The sequence below is a fragment of the Maniola jurtina genome, chromosome 1, assembly GCF_905333055.1.
Source record: "Maniola jurtina chromosome 1, ilManJurt1.1, whole genome shotgun sequence".
NCBI classification, from domain to species: domain Eukaryota; kingdom Metazoa; phylum Arthropoda; class Insecta; order Lepidoptera; family Nymphalidae; genus Maniola; species Maniola jurtina.
Window position 1 is genome coordinate 15030409 of NC_060029.1, and position 21736 is coordinate 15052144.

At 36.6% G+C, this 21736-nt stretch overlaps 1 protein-coding gene across 9 annotated transcripts in view; it reads right to left on the reverse strand.

The window, feature by feature from the left end:
- LOC123867647 (GTPase-activating protein skywalker) overlaps positions 1-20830 on the reverse strand; it is a 116022-nt gene extending 95192 nt beyond the window's left edge. For 2 of the 9 annotated variants that reach the window (XR_006796471.1, XM_045909804.1), the window contains exons 1-3: positions 20274-20819; positions 19643-19914; positions 916-1118 (exon numbers count right to left, since the gene is read on the reverse strand). Coding sequence is in view for 8 of the 9 variants with exons in the window: in XM_045909804.1 (XP_045765760.1) it covers positions 916-1118; positions 19643-19754 (315 nt within the window). In the remaining variant the exon portion in view is untranslated. Of the gene's footprint in view, positions 1-915; positions 1119-19642; positions 19915-19998; positions 20071-20273 lie in introns of those variants that run through there. The other 7 variants (XM_045909848.1, XM_045909822.1, XM_045909830.1 and 4 more) reach the window with 6 other exon arrangements.
- Between the last annotated feature and the right edge of the window lie 906 nt (positions 20831-21736).

Here is a 21736-nt window from a genome sequence, read left to right on the forward strand (position 1 = left end):
AAACAACTATCCGACTTTTTGTCTTCTTAGGGCTCTTTTTGCCAAATGGACATTTCCCACAAATCTTTGTCTCGGTAGAACATATTTTGATGTGCCGTAAATCACGTCCACTGATAAAAGACTTTCGGGATCTACAGAACAAAGACTACAACTCAAAATTAATGTAAATAAAGTAATAACGCCTTTGTTTACCTATTGTGTTGTTTCCCGCGGTAAACACCGATAAGGGTTGCGAGACAACGAGTTTTGTACAAAGATTTTATTGTTATCACTTGGCGACTCTTTCAGGTTTTCCAAACCCATCTGACAGGTGTAGTCATTGGAAGATGAAAACATACGCAATCCACATGTACCTGTATGTATACAGCGAGTGCTACGAACACAAGTTTTAATTGTGCGCGTTCATTGGAGCTTCACGCAAAAAAAATGATGTTTTTCGGCGTTTTTGTACGATGCCCATTTAAGGCTTAATTTCTTTTTAAAGCGGAGCGGTCACGTAGTCACGCTTGCCAAGGACCTCATGCAAACCACTCAAAAACACTCGGCACTCGAGTCTCGACACACAAACAACTTGAACAATTTTCAATCTATCGCTAATTGAACATAGGCGAAGCTTGCGAGAAAATATTTGAGTTTCAATTGAATGTTTATGCGTGGCCCGTTTATCATCAAAGTTTGTCTGATCGAGACCGAGAATAGACGACCTTGGCAAGTGTTCACCTCCTTATCGAGGGGCGAGATATGTCTAAACATTTGGGCGGCGCCGAACAAAATAAATTCACATGACCTTCACGACTTTAAGTACACAAATTCGCGAGATAAGACCACTCGAGTAGAAAATTTTCGAGAGAGTTGTCGGCCTTGCGATGACGAGATTTCTCAATATACATACATTATAATCGTAGGAGCACTGACCTGCGTAACCATGTCCCAGTAGAATCCGTCGAGCATGGACTTGCCATGCTGGTGCTGTCGGCAGAGCGCCGGCCAGAGCGAGGCACGGATGGGGCTGTTGATGGGCCACGAGTTCTCGCGGATGAGCAGCTTGAGGTCGCGCTTGCGGCCCTGCTGCAGCAGCGGCTGGAGCTCCTCGAAGGTCTTGAGCGGCGCTTTCTTGCCTGCGAATAACGGGGAGGGTAAGCACTGCGTCCAGATCGGCGACGGCGCGTCGGAGGCGAGGGATTCGGCGCTTTGCGCGCGGAACGCGGCCGGTTCTATGTACATCGCACTGAGGGCGCGGGGCACATGCTTTCGGTGCGCGCGCGCCTGCGGCACTGCAGCGCCGCCGCGCCGCAAGCTCCACCAGCCTCCGGAAAATGCGATAGCGCTCCGGCGCGCGACAACACTCGCAATGTTTACCTGCCACAGTGGCTGCCGACTGCCGTCACGGTCGGTTGGACCACTTTTTTTTCAATATTTTTTTCATCAAATAAAAACTTCTTTGAATCTAAATAAGTAATTACGGTTCCAATATTCTATCTGCTCTACCATGGGATTTCGGAATCTTAACTTAAAAATAATACAACTGTGACGTCATCGACATAATATTTTGTTGAGCTGAAAGTCTTACTGATTGATTGTACCGTACTACTTCTGTATTAATAATATTGTGAGATCGGTACAGCTTTCGACCTATCTAAAATAAATTCAACATAAAAGCTTGATAACGTTTTAAATATAGTTTGAACACACAAGCACTAAAATAAAATGGATAGCAATAAAAAAATTGCATAACATTTCATCACTCTTTCAAGTCTTAAAACAATACTTTTACTGCTAGTCTGTGTTTTACTAATAGGAGAAGTACCACAATTAAAATGTAAATTACAAGAGACCTATTATAATAAAAGAGAAATAAATTCACCATGTGCAATTAGTTGTAAAAATAGATACCTATCGAGGTATAACTACATAGCGATACGAACAGACAAATTTTGGAGGCAAGCCAAAGCACTCGAGGCAAGTCTTGCAGAATTCAAGAAACAAATAATTATTAAAACAATAGTTCTTGCAGCTTTAATGAGCACCATTATTTTTTCCAATAACTACATACCTGAACCTAGTAATAAGTACATTGAAATATGTATATGTTCCTACACACTATCACGTCTATGTGTTTAGTTTTCTCCCTACGATCGCTATTTAGCGATAAAACCACCTTTTTTTACTTAAATTTTCAGTTTTCTTTCTTTTTTTTTGTAACCTGTTTTTTTCCAAATAGTCCCACGCTCGCAGCACCAGTGTTAACTCAAGCCGCGGCTGATAACACGGGGTTATCAGCTACGACGCGATTAGTTACCTACAAGTTTTTAAACAACTTCATCGTATACCTACTTAGAGATAAACGTATAAGTGCCAGCCAGAGGGGGGCATTACGTCTTCGTAGCAAACACAAGTGTAAATTAAAAATGAATAACACCCCCGACAAGTGAAGGTTACAGTAACTAGCAAAGAGCTAATGACTTTCAAACGGCTGAACCGATTTTCTTGGATTATAGCTAAGAACACTCTCGATCAATCCACCTTTCAAACAAAAAAAAAACTAAATTAAAATCGGTTCATTGGTTTAGGAGCTACGATGCCACAGACATATACACAGATACACACGTCAAACTTATACCACCCCTCTTTTTGGGTCGGGGATTAAAAAATCATTTTTACTACGGTTCCGTACTCGAAGGGTGCCCAAGGGACCCTATTCGTAAGTCTCCCATCTCAACCTGTCGAAGTCGCGTTGAGTGATTGCCAAGCGATCATTTCTTCACGCGACGTCTCTTTCTTCTATCAGAGACACGAGATCAGTTTTTATTTGTCGTTAGTAGTCGTAGTCACGCTTCAATAAAAACTACTCAACCTTATCTCGGCCTGATCACCGGTGACTCATGTATCGGAAATTGATCTAATAAACAACTAAATAAATAACTAACTGAATCCGTTGTTACTACGTGAATAGAAGTTTTTTTTTTTTCTTTTATCCGACTGCGGCAAAGCCAAAAGGAAGGGTTATGATTTTAACAATCTATGTATGTATGTAAACACATAATGTTTGTATCCAGATTCTGTGTGTTCCACCGTAGCGCCTAAACTACTGGGCCGATTTTGATGAATGAGTTGTCAATCGATTCGTCGTAAAGGCCCGGGTGACATAGGCTATATTTTATACGAAAAAAATTGACCTGACGGATGTTACATGAAAACACTTGGACTCCAATTTTTTTTTTGCTATTGTATTGAGTGGGATGCCAAATGAAAGAGGAGAAAACTCTGAGTTCATAAATATAAACGTACTACAACATTAAAATATATACCAAGCGATAGAAAAACAATTTTACTATAATATTTCAGCGTTTATTGAGACTATCGCAGTCGGGTTTTAGTTTTCAAATAGGTATATCTTGTTCTCTAAGGATTTAACTAATAAGGAGATGACTAATAATCTTCGGATCATTATGAATGTCCATATTAGAGATTGTGAATCACCAACGTTACCTATACCTATACTTCAGCATTGCTTGCAATTGTGCAATGGACTAAGATTAATCGTCAAAATATGTTATCTTAATACTTTAATTAGGTAGGCAGTGTCTTTTGCCTGCACGAAGTTAACAATTCTTGGCTTCAATTCGAACTAGTACTATTTTTAGATAGACACACCCGATACATACCTACTTGAAGGCAAAACAAATTCTTGGCAAAAAAAATAAAGACTAGAAGTCGTAGTAAATTGTTTGAAAAAACACTATAAAAATATTCTAAGGACCATTTCTCTACATATTTATAAATAAATTATGTTATGACAACATCGCCTCTAAATTATTCTGAAATGGAATAAAAATACAATCTAAATAGGTCTAATTCTTCTACATATAAAATTCTCATGATAAGTTCTACTTATTCACTGAAAACTTCATAATTACTTCAGTGAAACTGTAAAGGAAAAGCTAAAAAAACCCTGAAGAGCATTCAACATTCTGTAGAAATAAATGACGCATAGATAATTTTCATCATTATTTACTTCAATACTTAGTATAATTCATAATGATGATCAACTCATCGCCTACTGAAAACCGGTCTCCTTCAGAATGAAAACGGTTCAGGCCAAAGTCTGCCACGCTGGCCAAGTGCGGATTTGCAATTTGATATAGAGGAAATGTTTTTGCGTGCCGAAATCCCAAATCCCAATATATTATACCTACTGATCGAACTTTATCTACCAATAGATCTCCGTCCTACATACAGTGAATTGATGTCATCCGTTTTTAAGGATCCGCATCTCCAGAGAACAAAAGGAACCGTTATAGACTCACTTCGTTGTCTCTCTTTCTGTCGTGTCTGTCAAGACCCATCAAAGGAATCAAAAGCTATAGGGTACTGCCCTAAAACCTATAGGGTACTTCCCGTTGACATAAAATCATGAAAGGCAGGTAGCAATGTCTAATAGCACAAGTACTTAAAGGTATTGATATGTAAATTTTATCTGTGTACATTTATTTGTCTATGCCCTATGCTCTCTTGTGTCTCTTGTCTCGAACTGTCAATGTGGTGAAATACAGTTGCTCGTATTTAATCAGAATTCTCGTTTTAATTCAAGTACCGAAACCTGCGACTCTGCCTGTTACAACAGGTTATGAGGCCCAGGTACGTGAAAAACGAAGAACAACAACAATTTTGTGAAGTTTACGAGTGTGTCGCAACTTGAACTTGGCACGGTGGTACGCGGCCGACCGCCATTACCAATTCAGTATTATCGAAAGCACGATGAACGACAAAAATATAATGACGGTCGAGAGGTTCAATGGAGAAAATTTTCGTCAATGGAAATTTCAAATTAAGTGCGCACTAAAGGCCAAAGGAATCGACCTAAAGAAGCAAATGCCCTCGGGGGCAGGGGCCTCGGCCGATAGTCAAAGTCAATGGATGAAAAATGATGGCATGGCAATGTATATTATAACCTCCTCGATGGAATTAAGCCAAATAACACTAATAGAAAACTGTGAAACTGCATTGGAAATTATGGAAAAGTTAGAAGCTATTTTTGAACAAAAAAGTGAAATAAATAAGATGATGTGTCATGAACGTTTTTATCAGTACAAAATGTCACCAGATGACACGATGGCGCAGCATATATCGAAAGTCGAAAACTTAGCAAAGCAGTTAAGAGAAGGTGGAGAAAACATTAGTGAAAATGCTGTCATGACAAAAATATTGAGTAATTTGCCTGCAAAATACCGATCACTTCGTCAGGCGTGGCTATCGTTAGATCCCAAGTTACAAACTATACATAACCTAACAGCACGGTTGTTAGATGAGGAAGCTAGTTTAACAAATGAAGATGAAGTTGAGACAGCCTTAATAGCTGACAAAAGGAATTCTAACCAAACAAGTAAGGTTAAGAAAAATAGTGTTTCCAATCAGAGAGATTCATCGGATGCTGCGAGTACTAGTTCAAAGCACAGATTCATCTGCTATAACTGTAATAAACGGGGCCATTTTGCTAGATTTTGTAAGGCCCCCAAGAAGTCTGGGAAGAAATCCCAAGAGCAGAATATGTTAGCATTTAATGCTGAATGTTTACAGTCAAACACAGATGCAGATGTGTGGATTCTTGACAGTGGAGCCTCTGTGCATATGTCGTACAGGCGAGACCTCTTCTGTGAGTTACAAGAATACAATGAGAACAGCAGTGGCAACGATAGAAGAGTAAAATTGGGAGACAAGAAGGAGTTAGAAGTCCGTGGCCAGGGCAAAGTGTTGATAAACAGGTGTGTCAACGGTCAGTGGGAGCAAAGTGTTCTGACTGGTGTATTGTATGTACCTGAGCTACGTAGAAACCTATTCTCCGAGGGAGCAGCTACTAGGAAAGGCTATGTTATTGTTAAGAGGGACTGTCGAGCTATGATATTAAAGGATGATACAGTAGTGATGTCGGCCACATTAAAGGAGAACAATCTTTATGAACTTAATATTAAAGCAATAGTGCAAGAGAGCTGTAACTTAGTGCAAACAAGTTTAAAAGTATGGCATGAACGCTTAGGACATTTAAATATTAAAGAAGTGCAAAATATGTGTAAAAATGGTGTTCTGCCAGTTAAATTAACTGAAGATAAAAACTTTGTCTGTGAAGCATGCCAATATGGTAAACAAAGTCGCTTGCCTTTTCAGAAATCTAACAGAGGTCAAAGTAAACCCGGCAACTTAGTGTACAGTGATGTTTGTGGACCCATAGAGCGAGCTTCAGTGTCAGGAGCAAGGTACTTTGTATTGTTTAAGGATGCTGCAACTAGCTATAGACATGTGTATATAATCAAGCATAAAAGTGATGTCCTAAGCTGCTTTAAAAAGTATAATGAAATTGTTAAAACTAACTTTCAACGTAGTGTTAAAATATTACACACAGACAATGGTCGAGAGTATGTGAACCAGGAGTTTCGCGCTTATCTCGATACAGAGGGTATAATTCATGAGTGCACAGCCCCGTATACACCAGAACAGAACGGTCGAGCAGAGAGAGAAATACGAACCATTATGGAGAGTGCAAGGTCTATGTTGTATGCTCGTGATACTCCTCTAAAGTTGTGGGCAGAAGCAGTGAATTGTGCTGTTTACTTATTGAATAGAAGCTCATCTAGTCAAACAAAAGATATAACTCCATATGAATTATGGACGGGGAACAAACCATGTTTAACACATGTAAGGGTGTTTGGCTCAGAAGGTTATGTTCACATACCCGACGAGAAAAGAAAGAAGTTAGATAAGAAGAGTAAGTGTATGTTGTTAGTGGGCTATGACAACCAGAACTACAAGATGTATGATCCTCAGACAAATAAGATAACAATTTCTAGAAATGTGTACTTTAATGAGAATAATGTGCCTTCAATAAGGAAGAATATCAATAAAATTAGTATAGATTTGGAAGAGAATGAGAGTGCCTGTGAGCCGGATACAAGTGCATCCCCAAGTAGACCCACAAACTTAGATTATTATGCTAGTGATGAGAGCCCCACAAGCTCTAAGAGCGGTGATGAGTCATATCAACCATCAGGAATAATAGATAGCGATGAAGATGAATTCAGAAATATCACACTGAGGCCAAGGCGCCATAGAAATGAGCATGAAGTAAATATCACCGAGTTTGATATACCATTAAGTTTTGAAGAAGCTATTCAAGGTAAAGATAGTCAAAAGTGGAAAGAAGCTATATCCGAGGAATTGCAGTCACATTCAGAAAATAAGACCTGGAAAATAGTTGAAAGAAAGAATAAGAAGACAATTTCATGTAAATGGGTATTTTCCATAAAGAGAAAGAGTAATGGTGAGGTTGACAGGTATAAGGCTCGTCTTTGTGCCCGTGGATTTACACAGATCAAGGGGATTGATTACGAGGAAACTTTCTCGCCTACTGTAAGGTATGATTCCATTAGGATTTTATTAAGTATTGCAGCTAGAGAGAAGTTTGAGATACAACAGTTCGATGTTAAAACTGCTTTCTTATATGGTGAACTTGTAGAGGACATTTATATGGAGCTACCTGAAGGAGTCCAAGCTGACCCAGGCATGATATGTAAGTTAAATAAATCTTTGTATGGCCTGAAACAGGCATCTCGATGCTGGAATAAAAAGTTTACTTCATTTTTGTTAACGTATGGTTTTAAAGCCTGTGAGTCTGATAATTGTATATTTGTTGGGTGTTTTAATAATTATCAAGTTATACTTTTGCTCTATGTAGATGATGCCTTATTATTTTCAAAAAGTAAAGAAGTTTTGTCTGTGGTTATAAAAGATCTTATGTTGAGTTTTAAGATAAAAGTATTAAGTTTACAGTCATTTGTTGGCATAGAAATTATAAAGTCTAGTAATTCAATCATAATACATCAAAACCAGTATACTGAACAGTTAATTGAAAGATTTAATATGTCAAATGCAAGCCCATGTAGTACACCTGCAGATAATAATGTGATTTTAACTAAAAATTCAAGTAATTGTGAGATTAATTTTCCATATAGGGAGGCTGTAGGAGCTTTGTTGTTTTTGGCATCAGTGTCTAGACCTGATATAGCATTTGCTGTGAATATTGTTAGTAGATATGTAAATAACCCCAATCAAAGTCATGTAAATGCTATAAAAAGAATTATTAGATATTTAATTAGTACTAAGAATTTGTGTATAGAATATAGTTGTATAAGCCAGATAGTTGGATTTTCTGATGCCGACTTTGCCTCAGACCTGGACTCAAGGAAGTCGAATTCGGGATATATTTTCATGATGAATGGTGGTCCAGTAACGTGGGCTAGTAGAAAACAAACCACAGTTGCTTTGTCCACTACTGAGTCCGAGTTTATGGCAGCAGCAGAAGCTGCAAAGGAATTGTTGTGGCTTAGACAACTTTTTATTGATATTAGAGTGCCACAAAAGTTAATATCTCTTTGATAATCAGAGTAATTGATAATCAGAGTACTATTAAATTAATACACAACCCTGTATATCACAAGAGATCAAAACATATTGATGTAAAATATATGTTTATAAGAGAAAAAGTTGAAGCTGGTATAATGTCTATTAATTATGTAAGTACGGTGAATCAAATAGCAGATTTTCTTACTAAAGCATTACCAGTAACTAAATTTGTCAAAAATAGAGACCAAGTGTTAAGTTGTTTTGAGTAATAGTTGATTGATTGTTGGTTTGTTTAAGATTAAGCATAGGGTTGTCAAGTTTGTTAATTTTTTTTTAAGCATAGGAACATAAAATTTAAGTGGGAGTATTGATATGTAAATTTTATCTGTGTACATTTATTTGTCTATGCCCTATGCTCTCTTGTGTCTCTTGTCTCGAACTGTCAATGTGGTGAAATACAGTTGCTCGTATTTAATCAGAATTCTCGTTTTAATTCAAGTACCGAAACCTGCGACTCTGCCTGTTACAACAAAAGGGAAAAATTCGAAAACTTACCTTGGAATACGTGGTTACATCACAAAAAATATTGTAATTTATTGTACAAATAGTACGGAACCCTTCATGTGCGAGTCCGACTCGACTTGGCCAGTTTTTGTAAGAAAGTATCGAAATTAGAGCATAAGATTCTTTAATTTCTCAATAGATCGGTTTTTTAGAATTTAAAAATATTTCGGGAAAATTCCGATTATGATACTTCAGTGAAACTATAAAGGAAAAGCTCGAAGTCTGAAGTGCTTCCAAAATTCTGTGGTAAATGACGCATGCGCATTCCGTGCGCCAATGTTTCCTGTACCAACCTACTTGTAGAAAAATGTGAATATTAAAAGCACTCGACACAATTTACGCCTAAATATAAACTTTAAATGGCTCTCATAGTACATAGTTTATGCCATTCTGTATCCTTCTTATATGAATCCGGCTGTTTCTATTGCAACAGCATCTTTAAATATTGCAGAATCGAGTTTTAAGATTCCTTTAGATGGTAGAACTATGCCATCAGTTCGGAGAACAAAATCCGCTAGGAAAAAATTCAGTTCTGTAGAATTATAGTCAATCGTGAGAACAAAAAGAAAATTAACAACGTAGTCTTACACTTTTAAGATAGGAGATGTACGAGTAATTAATTGCCTTTCCTTCCTTATTATTATGTTTCATTCAATATTATCCTTCTTTGTAGAGGAAATTGGACGCAAATCGTTGTTCGTTAGGCAGACAGCCTTCAGAATTCAAAATGAAGCCTACAACTTGTACTGTGTTAGTATAATTCAAAGACTGCCGAGCTCCTTTCATCTCTGTACAAATTGTTGCTTAATGTGGAACTAGATGAAGCCTCGCCTTCGTTAACTTGTATTTCATTGGAGTCAGAAATGAATTACACTAATATTATAAAGGCGAAAGTATGTGTGTATGTGTGTGTGTGTGTGTGTGTGTGTGTGTGTGTGTGTGTGTGCGCGTGTGTGTGTGTGTGTGTGTGTGTGTGTGTGTGTGTGTGTGTGTGTGTGTGTGTGTGTGTGTGTGTGTGTGTGTGTGTGTGTGTGTGTGTGTGTGTGTGTTTGTCACTCCTTCACGCAAAAACTACCAGACGGATTTGGCTGTTTAGAATGGAGATAGATAATATCCTGGATTACCACATAAGCTACTTTTTATCCCGGTAAATCAAAGAGTTCCCACGATATTTCGAAAAACCTAAATCCACGCGGGCGAAGTCGCGGGTATCGACTAGTAAGTACATATAGTCACTTAATATAGTCACTTAATATAATGTAAATACCAACTACCATCCTGGTCACTATCAACACGGGTCTCCTCTCAAAATGAGTCTACTAGTCTGTTCAAGTGCGGATTGGCAGACTTAACACAGCTTCGAAAACATTATGGAGAACTCTCAGGCAAGTAGGTTTCTCCACGATGTTTCTTCACCGTTAAAGTAAGTGATATTCAATTACATAAAACGCACATAGTTAAAAAGTTACAGGTGCGAGCCCGGCATCCAATCCAATCCATCAGCCTGTATGCGTCCACTACTGGACTATAGGCCTTTCACAGAACGCGCCACCAAACACGGTCCTCCGCCGTCCTCATTCACCCGATTCCCGCCACCTTCAAGTCATCAGGTATAATTTACTCATTTCAAATCTCTAGCTGGTTTAAGCTGTGAGTTCAGTTACGGTACTGTTGTATATTATTATGTCTACATAGATAACTAAGCGTATGTAGTTATTATCTATGGTTTCAGCGTCGCTGGAGGTACCTAATATCTAGTTAAGCAAACGTTACAGTATCGCTTAACCAACACATAATATTAATATTATCTCAACAAATATTTATAGGGTTTCGTTTCCAAACCGTAACTAAGTATTTTATCAATTTCTTGGGATCTTCTCAGACCTGGGCGCGATTGGCACCCTCGTAGCTTTAGTTTTAAGTTTACGTAATTAATTATTACCACTATATGATCTTACAAATATAACAATTCTAACCACCAAAAAATAAATGATTTGACTTTCGACTTTTGTAAACTAATGCTTTTTGTATTTGTAAGCTTATTTCGTGGTTTAACGACATTATTATATTGTAGATAACGGGTACATACTTACCACGATTAATTAGCTGAGTTGTCGATGTTTGGACTCAGTTGCATGGGTCGTGGGTCCCGACGGGATTGTTTTGAGTATTTTATTCCCATTATTTTTCTTTTTTGTTCTAATCTTGTATAGAAAAATCTCTTCCAACATGCGTATCCCAACGTCATGCATGATGTGCATTTAACTTCTGGGATATGTGCGTTTATGTAATTAAATAACACTTGCTTTAAAGGTAAAGAAAAACATCACGAGGAATCCTGCATGCCTGAGAGTTCTCAATACTGTTCTCGAAGATGTATGAAGTCTGCCAATTTGGCCAATTGGCCAGCGTGGTAACTATGATTGACCAAACCCTTCCTCATTTGAATGAGCCCGGTTGGTCATAAGTAGTGATACGAATCATCTTTCATTCGCCTAAACCACCATGTGCCAACTAAGTAAATATAATATTTGGTAGGTAGGTACTTGCACGTTCCCTTTTTCTGTCAAACTAAGCATGCAAAGGGTTTTAAAAGCTTCCAAACCAATTATTCAATTAATTCAATTCAGTCCCCAACATTTCCCTAGTTAAACAGCAATTGAATTCATTCACCCGTGCCAAATGAAGTTTATTTCTGGAGGCCATAATAGTGTTTACGAACCGTTAATACCTAATATTAGGTAATAGCGGAGATTTCATTCAACCTTTCGCCAGGTGGCGTGTTGCCCCCACTAAACTTCACAGCTTGTTACTGATGGACAAAACAACGCGCCACGTGCGAGCGCACATTTTGCAAGGAATCAGTAAATCATTTACCTACCTACCGTTACTACTTAATAAATATATAAACATATAATAATTAAAACATAATAGATATTGTTTAATTAGCCCCCGACCCAAAAAGAGGGGTGTTATAAGTTTGACGTGTGTAACTGTGTATCTGTCTGTGACATCGTAGCTCCTAAACGAATGAACAGATTTTAATTTAGTTTTTTTTTGTTTGAAAGGTGGCTTGATCGAGAGTGTTCTTAGCTATAATCGAAGAAAATTGGTTCAGCCGTTTGAAAGTTATCAGCTCTTTTCTAGTTTTCTTATAGAGGTTTTTGTGTCGGGTTTTTTTTTTAAATTTTGAGTTAGATATAGCCTTTGATGGTACACATATAAAAGAAGGATATATAAAAGAAAATCTGTCTTACTGACTGATCTATCAACACACAGCTCAAACTACAGGATCTAGATTCTAGGTACTAAAATCAGGTCAATCCGTTGCTCCATTGCAGCGTGATTGAAAACCAACAAACAAACACACTTTCGCATTTATACTAATGTGGGTAGTGATATACAATAATTAACTTAACGTGAAAGTTAATTGTATCAAATTAGCCACCAGTGTAATAAATAAAATCTGCAATGCAACAGTAATATCGTAAAGTAAAAGAGAAAACTTATTAATGTTAGTTATTTTGTCTTAGGTATTGTGAAACTTGTATTGTAGCCATGACTTGCCAGTTTATTGAAAAATAAAATTATAAAATACATAAGGCCATTGAACAAAGGAACTTGTTGTAAAGCCGCTGGGTTAGAGATTTTCCAATTTCTCAGAAAATCTATAAAATGTCTTAAAAAATCAAATTTATAACAGTTTTAAATATAGTTCTTTTGTCTTAGTTACGGTATAAATTGCACCTATGACCAAGACTTGCCAGTTAATAGGAAAATTATAAACTATAAAAAAGGTCAGTGAAACAAAGATACTTGAAGAACGGATCAAAAGATTTCCCAATTTCTCAGAAAATAGAATAATTACAAAATGTCTAAAGTAAAAGAGAAAAGTAATGTTCTTTTGTCTTAGTTATTGTGCAACTTGTAACTATGGTCGTGATTAGTCAGTTTAGTGAAAATTTTAAAGGTACTTACCTACTGCTACTATTAAAAAGTTCATTAAACAAAACACTTGTAGAACATCGTAATTCATCAATCTACGTAAAGTACCTTAAATTCAAAATAAATTTGATCCTCTGAATAACTTTAAAATATGATAAGAACTGCATAATTTATATCGCGTTTACATTTCATTGGTTTCGCATTTTATTAAGCCTTTGTTCATAATCAGGATATTGTTTTGTATAATATCAAAGCCATAATGATATCACGTACGAGTGTAGGTACGAATATGAGTATAATGCGTCGTTTCCGGAAGCTCCGTATGGATCGGAAATAGCAGTCGTGGAAGCTCCGTCGAGAATTTCAAGGCCAGTTAAATTTTGTATACGAGTACCCGAGTATATACGGCCACCTGCATATTCGAAGCATAATGCATTTAATTATAAACATAGACAAACTATAGTTAGGGGCTAGGTACTACCAGTTTTGTTTATACCTACGTGCCTACATCTGCAAAGAAAGTCACTCAATTAGGAACTTAGGTAACTGGCAAAATAGTATACTGTACTATGTTTTTTCGCTAAAGTGTTATAATCTACACTATTAGTGTACCTACTATAAACATTAAAAGTGCATAACTCGATTCTTCACGCTATAAATTTCGATAAAACATTATTATTAATTACTTAATTCATTTCAAATTGAAACTTTTTTATTCAGAAAGTAATAATACAGATTTTCACAAATGTTAAAAATACTTAAATATAAAAATTATAAAACAAAAATATCATTTCAACTTCTAATTCAGGTCTAGTAACCATACCTTTCTTGCATCGCATAAGGCTCAATTTACATTAGTAGCGAGTAACAAGTGGCAGCGAATTTCTAAAATATTACATAGCATTTGACTATCTCCACACTGAAAAGCACCAGTTTCTGCCCAAAAAAAAAAATTCCCGCGAAGTCGCGAGAATTTCCGCGCATTCCGCCGAATTTTTCATTTGGGTAAGGTGTTTTACGTGGAGGAAACAAAATTCAAGATGCTACGTAATATTTTAGAAATTCGCTCCCATTCCCTTTCAATGTAAATTGAGTCTAACTGCGTTATCAACGCAATCTAGGTTACGGAGATTGTTATCAGCGGCGACAAATACATCTCATCTCGAAGAATGCTCGTCTTATCAGCGAATCTTTATTGCGACTTGTGTAAATCAACGTAATAGATTGGCAATAAAACCATATGGTTAAGCGTCATCCAAACCTGCGCGACCAAAGCAATGGGGATCCACACTGCCAATTTATCCCGACAGATGGCGCATAAGCGAACCGGCGCGGCGCGGCCCAACTGTCCATAAAGGTAGTACAATCATCTGTGGAACCGGCTATACTGAGCTGCCAAATGCCATAATTTAAACTGTACAAGCTTCCAGGTATCATACATCATTAAATAATTCAAGAAACAATCGTATGTTGTATCAATATCACAATTCTCAGCTAAGCTAGCAAATAAAGAAAACAATTTTGATTTTGACATTGACATTGGCCGAACTTCTTGTGACGCCCTCTGAGATTAGTTCTTCCTATGGATCCTCATTACGAAACGGGAACGTCAACCGCGGGAAGGTCGCCCCCTTATATGTAGCACCATCCACCCCTACGCGTCTACAACAGAGGTGTGCACTATAGATTCACGACGTGGACGTTCCCGATCCCGCATTTATGACGCGCAAGTGTAGCCGAATCTTTAATAACAGCTAGTATGTTGGGTAAGGGTTTATTACCTAATTAACCAGATAAATAGAATTATTGTCTAAAGTCGCCGAGGAGTCTAGATATGCTTTGATTTAATTTTAGTTTGTGTCATTATACCTGACTGCAAAGGGGCATATGAAGCAAATGAAATATTATATGCAATTAATTTATTTAATTAAGTTAGTTTGGTTACTTACTTAATTAAATAAATTAATTGCATATTGAGGTTAAGGTTACCAAAGGTTACCTGGTGGTAAAGACTTCTATGAGTTCTAGGTATACATAGAAGTCTTTGGCTTTGATAACTAATAGTTTTTATCCTACTCCTACTAATATTATTAATGCGAAAGTGTGTCTGTCTGCCTGTCTGTCTGCTACCTTTTCACGACCCAACAGCTTAACCGATTCTGACGAAATTTGGTACATATCCCGGGGACAGACATAGACTACTTTTTCAAGGAAAATCAAAGAGTTCCCACGGGATTCCTAAAAACCCGTCCGCTTAACCGATTTGTATGAAAGGTACCGAGGTAGCTTGCGTCCCTTTTATTGACATAGGCAACTTTTTATCCCGGAAGATCAAACAGTTCCCACGGGAACTTTAAAAACCTAAACCCACGCGGACGAAGTCGCGGGCATCCTGTAGTTTTATTATAAATGATAACCGCAAAATACCTAACTAATAACTTTTTTCTATATATGCCTATCTAACTTAAAAGATTTTGTATTGTTTTACTCAATTATTTCTATTAAGTATAATATTATGTTAATAAATCCTGTGTAATGCAAACGTGTGTCTGTCTTTCTGCTAGTTTTTTACAACTCATCCTTTTAACCGATTTTGACAAAAGGTACTGAAAAACCAAGCTTGCATTCCGTCAGCGATATGAATATCTATTTACAAGATTTGTAATAAGAGTTTTAGAAGCGGCCCGAACAATAAAAGCAAAAATATTTAAAAATAGTCGAATTAAGACTTACCTATTTTTTAGGCGTTAACAGGGCTTTCTCCGTCACTCGTTTCATACAATCGTAGTTCCAATATCATTTGAATATTAAGCAACCAAAGTCCATGAAATTTTGCACACATATTCTAGAAACTAATATCTGTGTCTGTGGTGTTTTAGATTTTTCTAAAAATATGTAGTTTTAAAATTACAAGGGTTCAAAGATTTGTATGAAAATTTTTAAGACTGGGTAACTTTGAAACCGAATATTTTAACAGAAATCTGGAAAACCACAGACATAGATATTAGTTTCTAGAATATGTCTGCAAAATTTCATGGACTTTGGTTGCTTAATATTCAAATGAAATTGGAACTACGATTGTATGAAACGAGTGACGGAGAGAGCCCTCTTAAGTTTTATTTGAATTAAATATTTTTGTTCTCGTTTAAAAAAAAACTGGCCACTTGCGCGATGCCATTTTGTTAGTGATCATCTATACCTACCTATGGAGATCAAACATTTTCCGCGGGATTTTCAAAAGGCCTTAATACACGCGGATGCAGAGGCGGGCATCATCTAGTAAATAACAAGTGTAAATTAAAAATTTTCAACACCCCCCACAAATCATTTGCAATTAAATAATTATGTATATCTAGGCAACGTCCATCTTGACAGCTTGACATATTTTGTCAATGGACACTTGAATATTATGAACCTAACGGTTATCTAACCTTCTTTTCTACAAGAAAACTAGAAAATAGCTCACAACTTTTAAACGGCTGAACCAATTTTTTTGGATTATAGCTAAGAACACTCTCGATCAAGCCACCTTTCAAACAAAAAAAAGTAAATTAAAATCGGTTCATTCGTTTAGGCGCTACGATGCCACAGACAGATACACAGATACACAGATACACACGTCAAACTTATAACACCCCTCTTTTTGGGTCGGGGGTTAAAAACATCTCGAAACTGTTTTATGCTCTAAGAAATTCATCATGAAAATTCATAAAGCAAGCAAGTAAATTACAAACATGCAGTTTCTCGGATAAGTCAATTACTTAGTTGGGGACTGTGTAATGTTTCCTTGTTTAGACAGCACTGAACACAATGTCTCCTTGTTTCACAAACAAGTAACAACTTACTGTAGCCTAGCAGTTCATTGTGAGAGTTAACTAAACCTGTTACTTGAATTGTTTTACAGATTTACTTATTAACAAGTGTAAATTAAAAATTTATAACACCCCCGACAAGTGAAGGTTACAGTAAAAACTAGAAAAGAGCTGATAACTTTCAAACGGCTGAACCAATTTTCTTGAATTATAGCTAAGAACACTCTCGATCAAGCCACCTTTCAAACAAAAAAAAACTAAATTAAAATTTGTTCATTAGTTTAGGAGCTACGATGCCACAGACAGATACACAGATACACACGTCAAACTTATAACACCCTTCTTTTTGGGTCGGGGGTTAGGTTCTGAACAAAGCTTTATCATCATCATCATCAACTCATCGCCGGTTCACTACTGAACACTATCCTCTCAGAATGAGAAGGAATTGGCCACACTGACCAAGTTTTTTGGTATTTATTGGTATTACATAGTTATTCTAAAGGGTAACAAAGTCTCAAGTGGATAACTCTAGTCTAAACCATGCAGTAGACACTGTGACGATTTCTGTTAAGATAAAATGGATGATTCACAGCAATTCTTTTGTTATTATAGATAAAACTAGTTATTCATGAATTACGATCTTTGTCAGCACAGAACCATACATTTATGGTTTTTTTTTTTAATTTGATGACAGTGCTTTGCGATCTGAACTGATCAAGTTGGAAGGGATATGGTAATATTAAACATATGCTCCTAATCGGTTTTATGCCTCATTGCACCAACCTCTTTGGCAGCATGGTTTAGATGGTAACTTACCACGGTCGAAGTGTCCCACCAGTTTAGCCCTAGAGTTTAGTTATTTAGAAATTATAAACTCCTGAAGGCCAGTCGGAAATCAAACCAGGGACCTCCCACGTATTACCTAGTTATCTCACTGAGCCACGGGGGGTTGTTAATGTTAGCATCCTACCCTTTATTGAATGAAGATATATTCTATAGACCCTATTTAACTATCTAGGTATTGTTTCTCAAATTTTTCCAACCGGAAAATAATATTGTTATTTCAAGAACATCTTAATGCAATCATTGGCTTTTAAAATCCTGCTTTTGACACTTTAACGATAGTCATATAAAAATCCAGTGTTATTTGAACAAGTAATAACAGAACAAATACACAATATGTAGTCATACACATAAACTTTGTATTTTAAATTAAGTCTTTGGCAATAACAATTGTATTCATGTTTTGTAAATTAACAGAGAAGTGTAAAAAACATCACTGCCTATTTTTAATGAAGTCAGTTTGAAAAACAAATGAAAATTTATATTTTACTAGCTGATGCCCGCGACTTCGTTCGCGTGGATGTAGGTTTTTTAAAAATCCCGTGGGAACTCTTTGATTTTCCGGAATAAAAAATAGCCTGTGTGGTAATCCAGCGTATAATCTATCTTCATTCCAATTTTCAGCCCGATCCATTCAATAGTTTTTGCATGAAGGAGTAACAAACATACACACACACACACATACATACACATGCATACATACACACAACTTTTCCCTTTATAATATTAGTGTGATAGAATTGTAGATTGAATGTTTTCTGAGATCAACATCAATTACATACATTTTAATTGCTATTTCACAAAATTATTTTGAGAGGACTCTGCTTCTGATTCTGTGCCATATATACCATGTATTTGCCATATTATATTATAGAAAACTAGATAACAAACAAATTTATTTGTGTGGACGTAGGTTCATAAAAATCCTAAGGGAAATCTTTGAATTTCTAAGAAAAAGTGGCCTATAATGTCCATCTCTGGAATACAATTTATATGTATTTCTGTATCAAACATCAAATTAGGCTGAACACATGGGTTGTGATTTGTGAAAAGTAGTTAGTATTAATATAGATAGTATAGAATTTAATAGGTATACATTTATATAATTTTTTTTAAAGTAATTAGTATGTATAAGGAGTCAAATGTTTAAAAAGGTCATGAGAATAAAAATGTTCAAAGACATAAAATATTAGAAAGATATGCAAATATTTTAGATATTGTGTCATATGCTACTGGGAAGTGATTGGTGATATGATAAGCAGTTAGAGTATCATAGAAGAAATCTAATATATTTTTTATAGCAAATCTCAATGATAAGATATCTTTGTCTGTTAGGTACTTTAAACAGAATTAAGATAATAGAATGGTGAGTAATTTGAATGTAAACTGAATTTATGACCTATAATTATTAATAACAGCCCATACAGTGAAGCCTCTTTAACTCGAACTTGAAGGAAAAGGTTACAAATTTTGAGTTACCAAATCTTTGTCTTATTGAAGACTTAGAGATAAGGAGTTATTAAGTATTAAATTTTGACTTATAGAGGCTTAATCTATGAAACATCTAAAAATGATTTCTTGGAATTGGTTATTGCTTCTTTGATATAGAGTGTGATAGTTTTTGTAGTTTATCTAAACTAAGGGAAGGGAATAATCAATTACTTTGTCTTAGACTTGAACTTCAAGTTAACGGTTTCAAGTTAAAGAGATTATAATTCCCACTGTATTATGGTTTGGTGAATGTTGGAAGCTCTTTATTTAAAAACCATAAATGCAAGAACTTTAATGTTTCAATAACTATGTGCTTTTGAGATCCTTAATCTAATTTCCTCATGAAATAGAAACATTGGATACAATAATAAATAAACAAGAAAAAAAAGTAAATAGGAAAAAAAATCTGAAAACTACTCCAAATATGTAGAATTTTTAGTTTTCATCGGAAACAGGATTTAATGAGGATAGTTACAATTTCCAAAGATATTTTAAGAGTTCTTTGTTTTTTAACATACTTACTTACCTTAGGGGAAACATGAATTATGAATGAAATAAGGAAGGAAGGACATAAAAAATATTGAAGTGTTTACCTGGTGGGCTGTCAGTTAGGATGGTGATTCCGGAGGGGTCAACATGTGGAGGAAAAGCCTCGTACAGGTCGGGCTCCTCTTCCAGCACTGCGGACAACATCACGGAGGGCATCCCTGCTCCACGGACACTCGACTACACTTGACTAGACACTACACTACACTGCACTGGCACTGTCTGCCTGTCACTCACACCAGCACTAAGCCCATCACCGTCAGATCATGTACCACCGTCCCACGCACCTAAGTCAAATCCTGCTGCACCATTTTCAAATCTGAAAGGAACAAACAGTGGCTATGTGACTAGAACTGTGTCAAGACTGCAAATTATTTTACAAACGACACTATCACGCTGATACGTTATCAGTTGCCTCAGTCGGCATAATCCTCCGATTTGATCGCGGCGGATGAGCGTCGCTATTCAACTAAGTAATTATCTAATTGGATATAATTAAAACATTGTTCCGATCAGCTGATTGCCCCTCGCTGCCAGAAGGGGCTCGGAATTTTATAGCTATTTTAAGACTGTACGGCAGCTGATCGGGCGATCTTCAATGTCAGAGCGAGAAACGCCCGAATTTCCGATCTGTGTGAAATGACTTTTCACGAAAACCGAGCTTTGAAATGGACTTACCGAAATCTTGGCGATAAATGATGCGGTGCAGGATTTGCGACTCCGTATTTACCGCTTTGGAGTCCCCGCGGCGACTAACTAGAGTGCCCTGTTCCCGGCGCAACGTAATCACGGATGGGATAATAGTGACGAGTGGGAGCTGCCGACGCTTTTGCTTTGTCACTTAAACGAACCACACAGTACTTCACAGAGTTATATCAGTTACTGACCATACGCACGGGGACATTGTAACATTTATTTCACTGATATGCGGAACAATCTGAAATCTGAATCGTATAATCTAATTATTGATGTATCCGGTGAAAGTCTTCTACGTGAATCCGAGACGAAACTTTTCTCTATAATGACTAGTCTGACTGAATTGTTACAGAGTAGACCGAGATTTTCGCTTTTAATGACAAATCTAGATGATCGAGGGACCTTCACGCCTACTTTATTTATTCGCGATTTCCATGAAATCGAATTTTATAAAATTGAGACGGAACATGGAAACATTCGATTTGCCTACTCAAAAGCATAGACTAAAAACGATTGAGGGGCGATAAGCATTGAGCATAATTATGTGACTGGATTCACACTCACAATTCTGCACGCACAATGCGGACCGCGGTTTGACCCAGGTGGAAACTCCGCCTGGGTCTTGGGTCCGAAGTGGACTGGAGTGGAGTGTGGATGAGAAGTGAGAACAGAAAGTGACCTGTTTACACAAAATAAATTATGCAAAAAGGAATATTAAAAATATATAAAATGAATAATCTATACTTACTAGTTAACTAACATTAAAATGTGAAAATATAACTATCTGTTACCTTTTTACGGTCCAATATAACAAAATTTGGTACTGAGGAAACGGATAGCTTACATCCCGGAGACGGACTTAGGCTATTATTGCGGGATTCCTGCTGGATTTTTTAAAAATCTCAATCCATAAGGCCGAAGTCGCAGGTATCAAAAAGTACAATAGCATAAATTTTTATCTATACTCATTTAAAATTGAAAATATTACAATAAAACTTAAAACCAGCTTTATCTAATCATTAATCAGTATTATTATTTTTATTAAAGAACTTTGCCACCAGCACACCTTTTTTAAAATCGGTTAAAAACTAAAATGCTGGTACGAGTATCCGACACAACACCATAGACAATCTAAGACTAGGGTCCTCAGACAAAATATAATCAAGATAGACTTGTCAGAGATTCGTGGACTTCGTCTGTGATGGCGTTTGCTGGCGCGCGTGCTATGCTTGTTTGGAGTGTTTTTTTTGTTAAGAGTGGCTGGTTTTTGTGTTAGTTGGTGTTTTTTGGTGGTGGAACTGACTGGGAAGCGCTCCAAAGGGGCGCCGCGCGTATATCGGCGGGCGCCAGCGCAGACGGAGTCCATACTTGTATAAATTCAATAACTTGAAAATATCCCAAACTTGACATTGGCTAATCAGAGTAAAGCCAGATTTAAAGAAAAA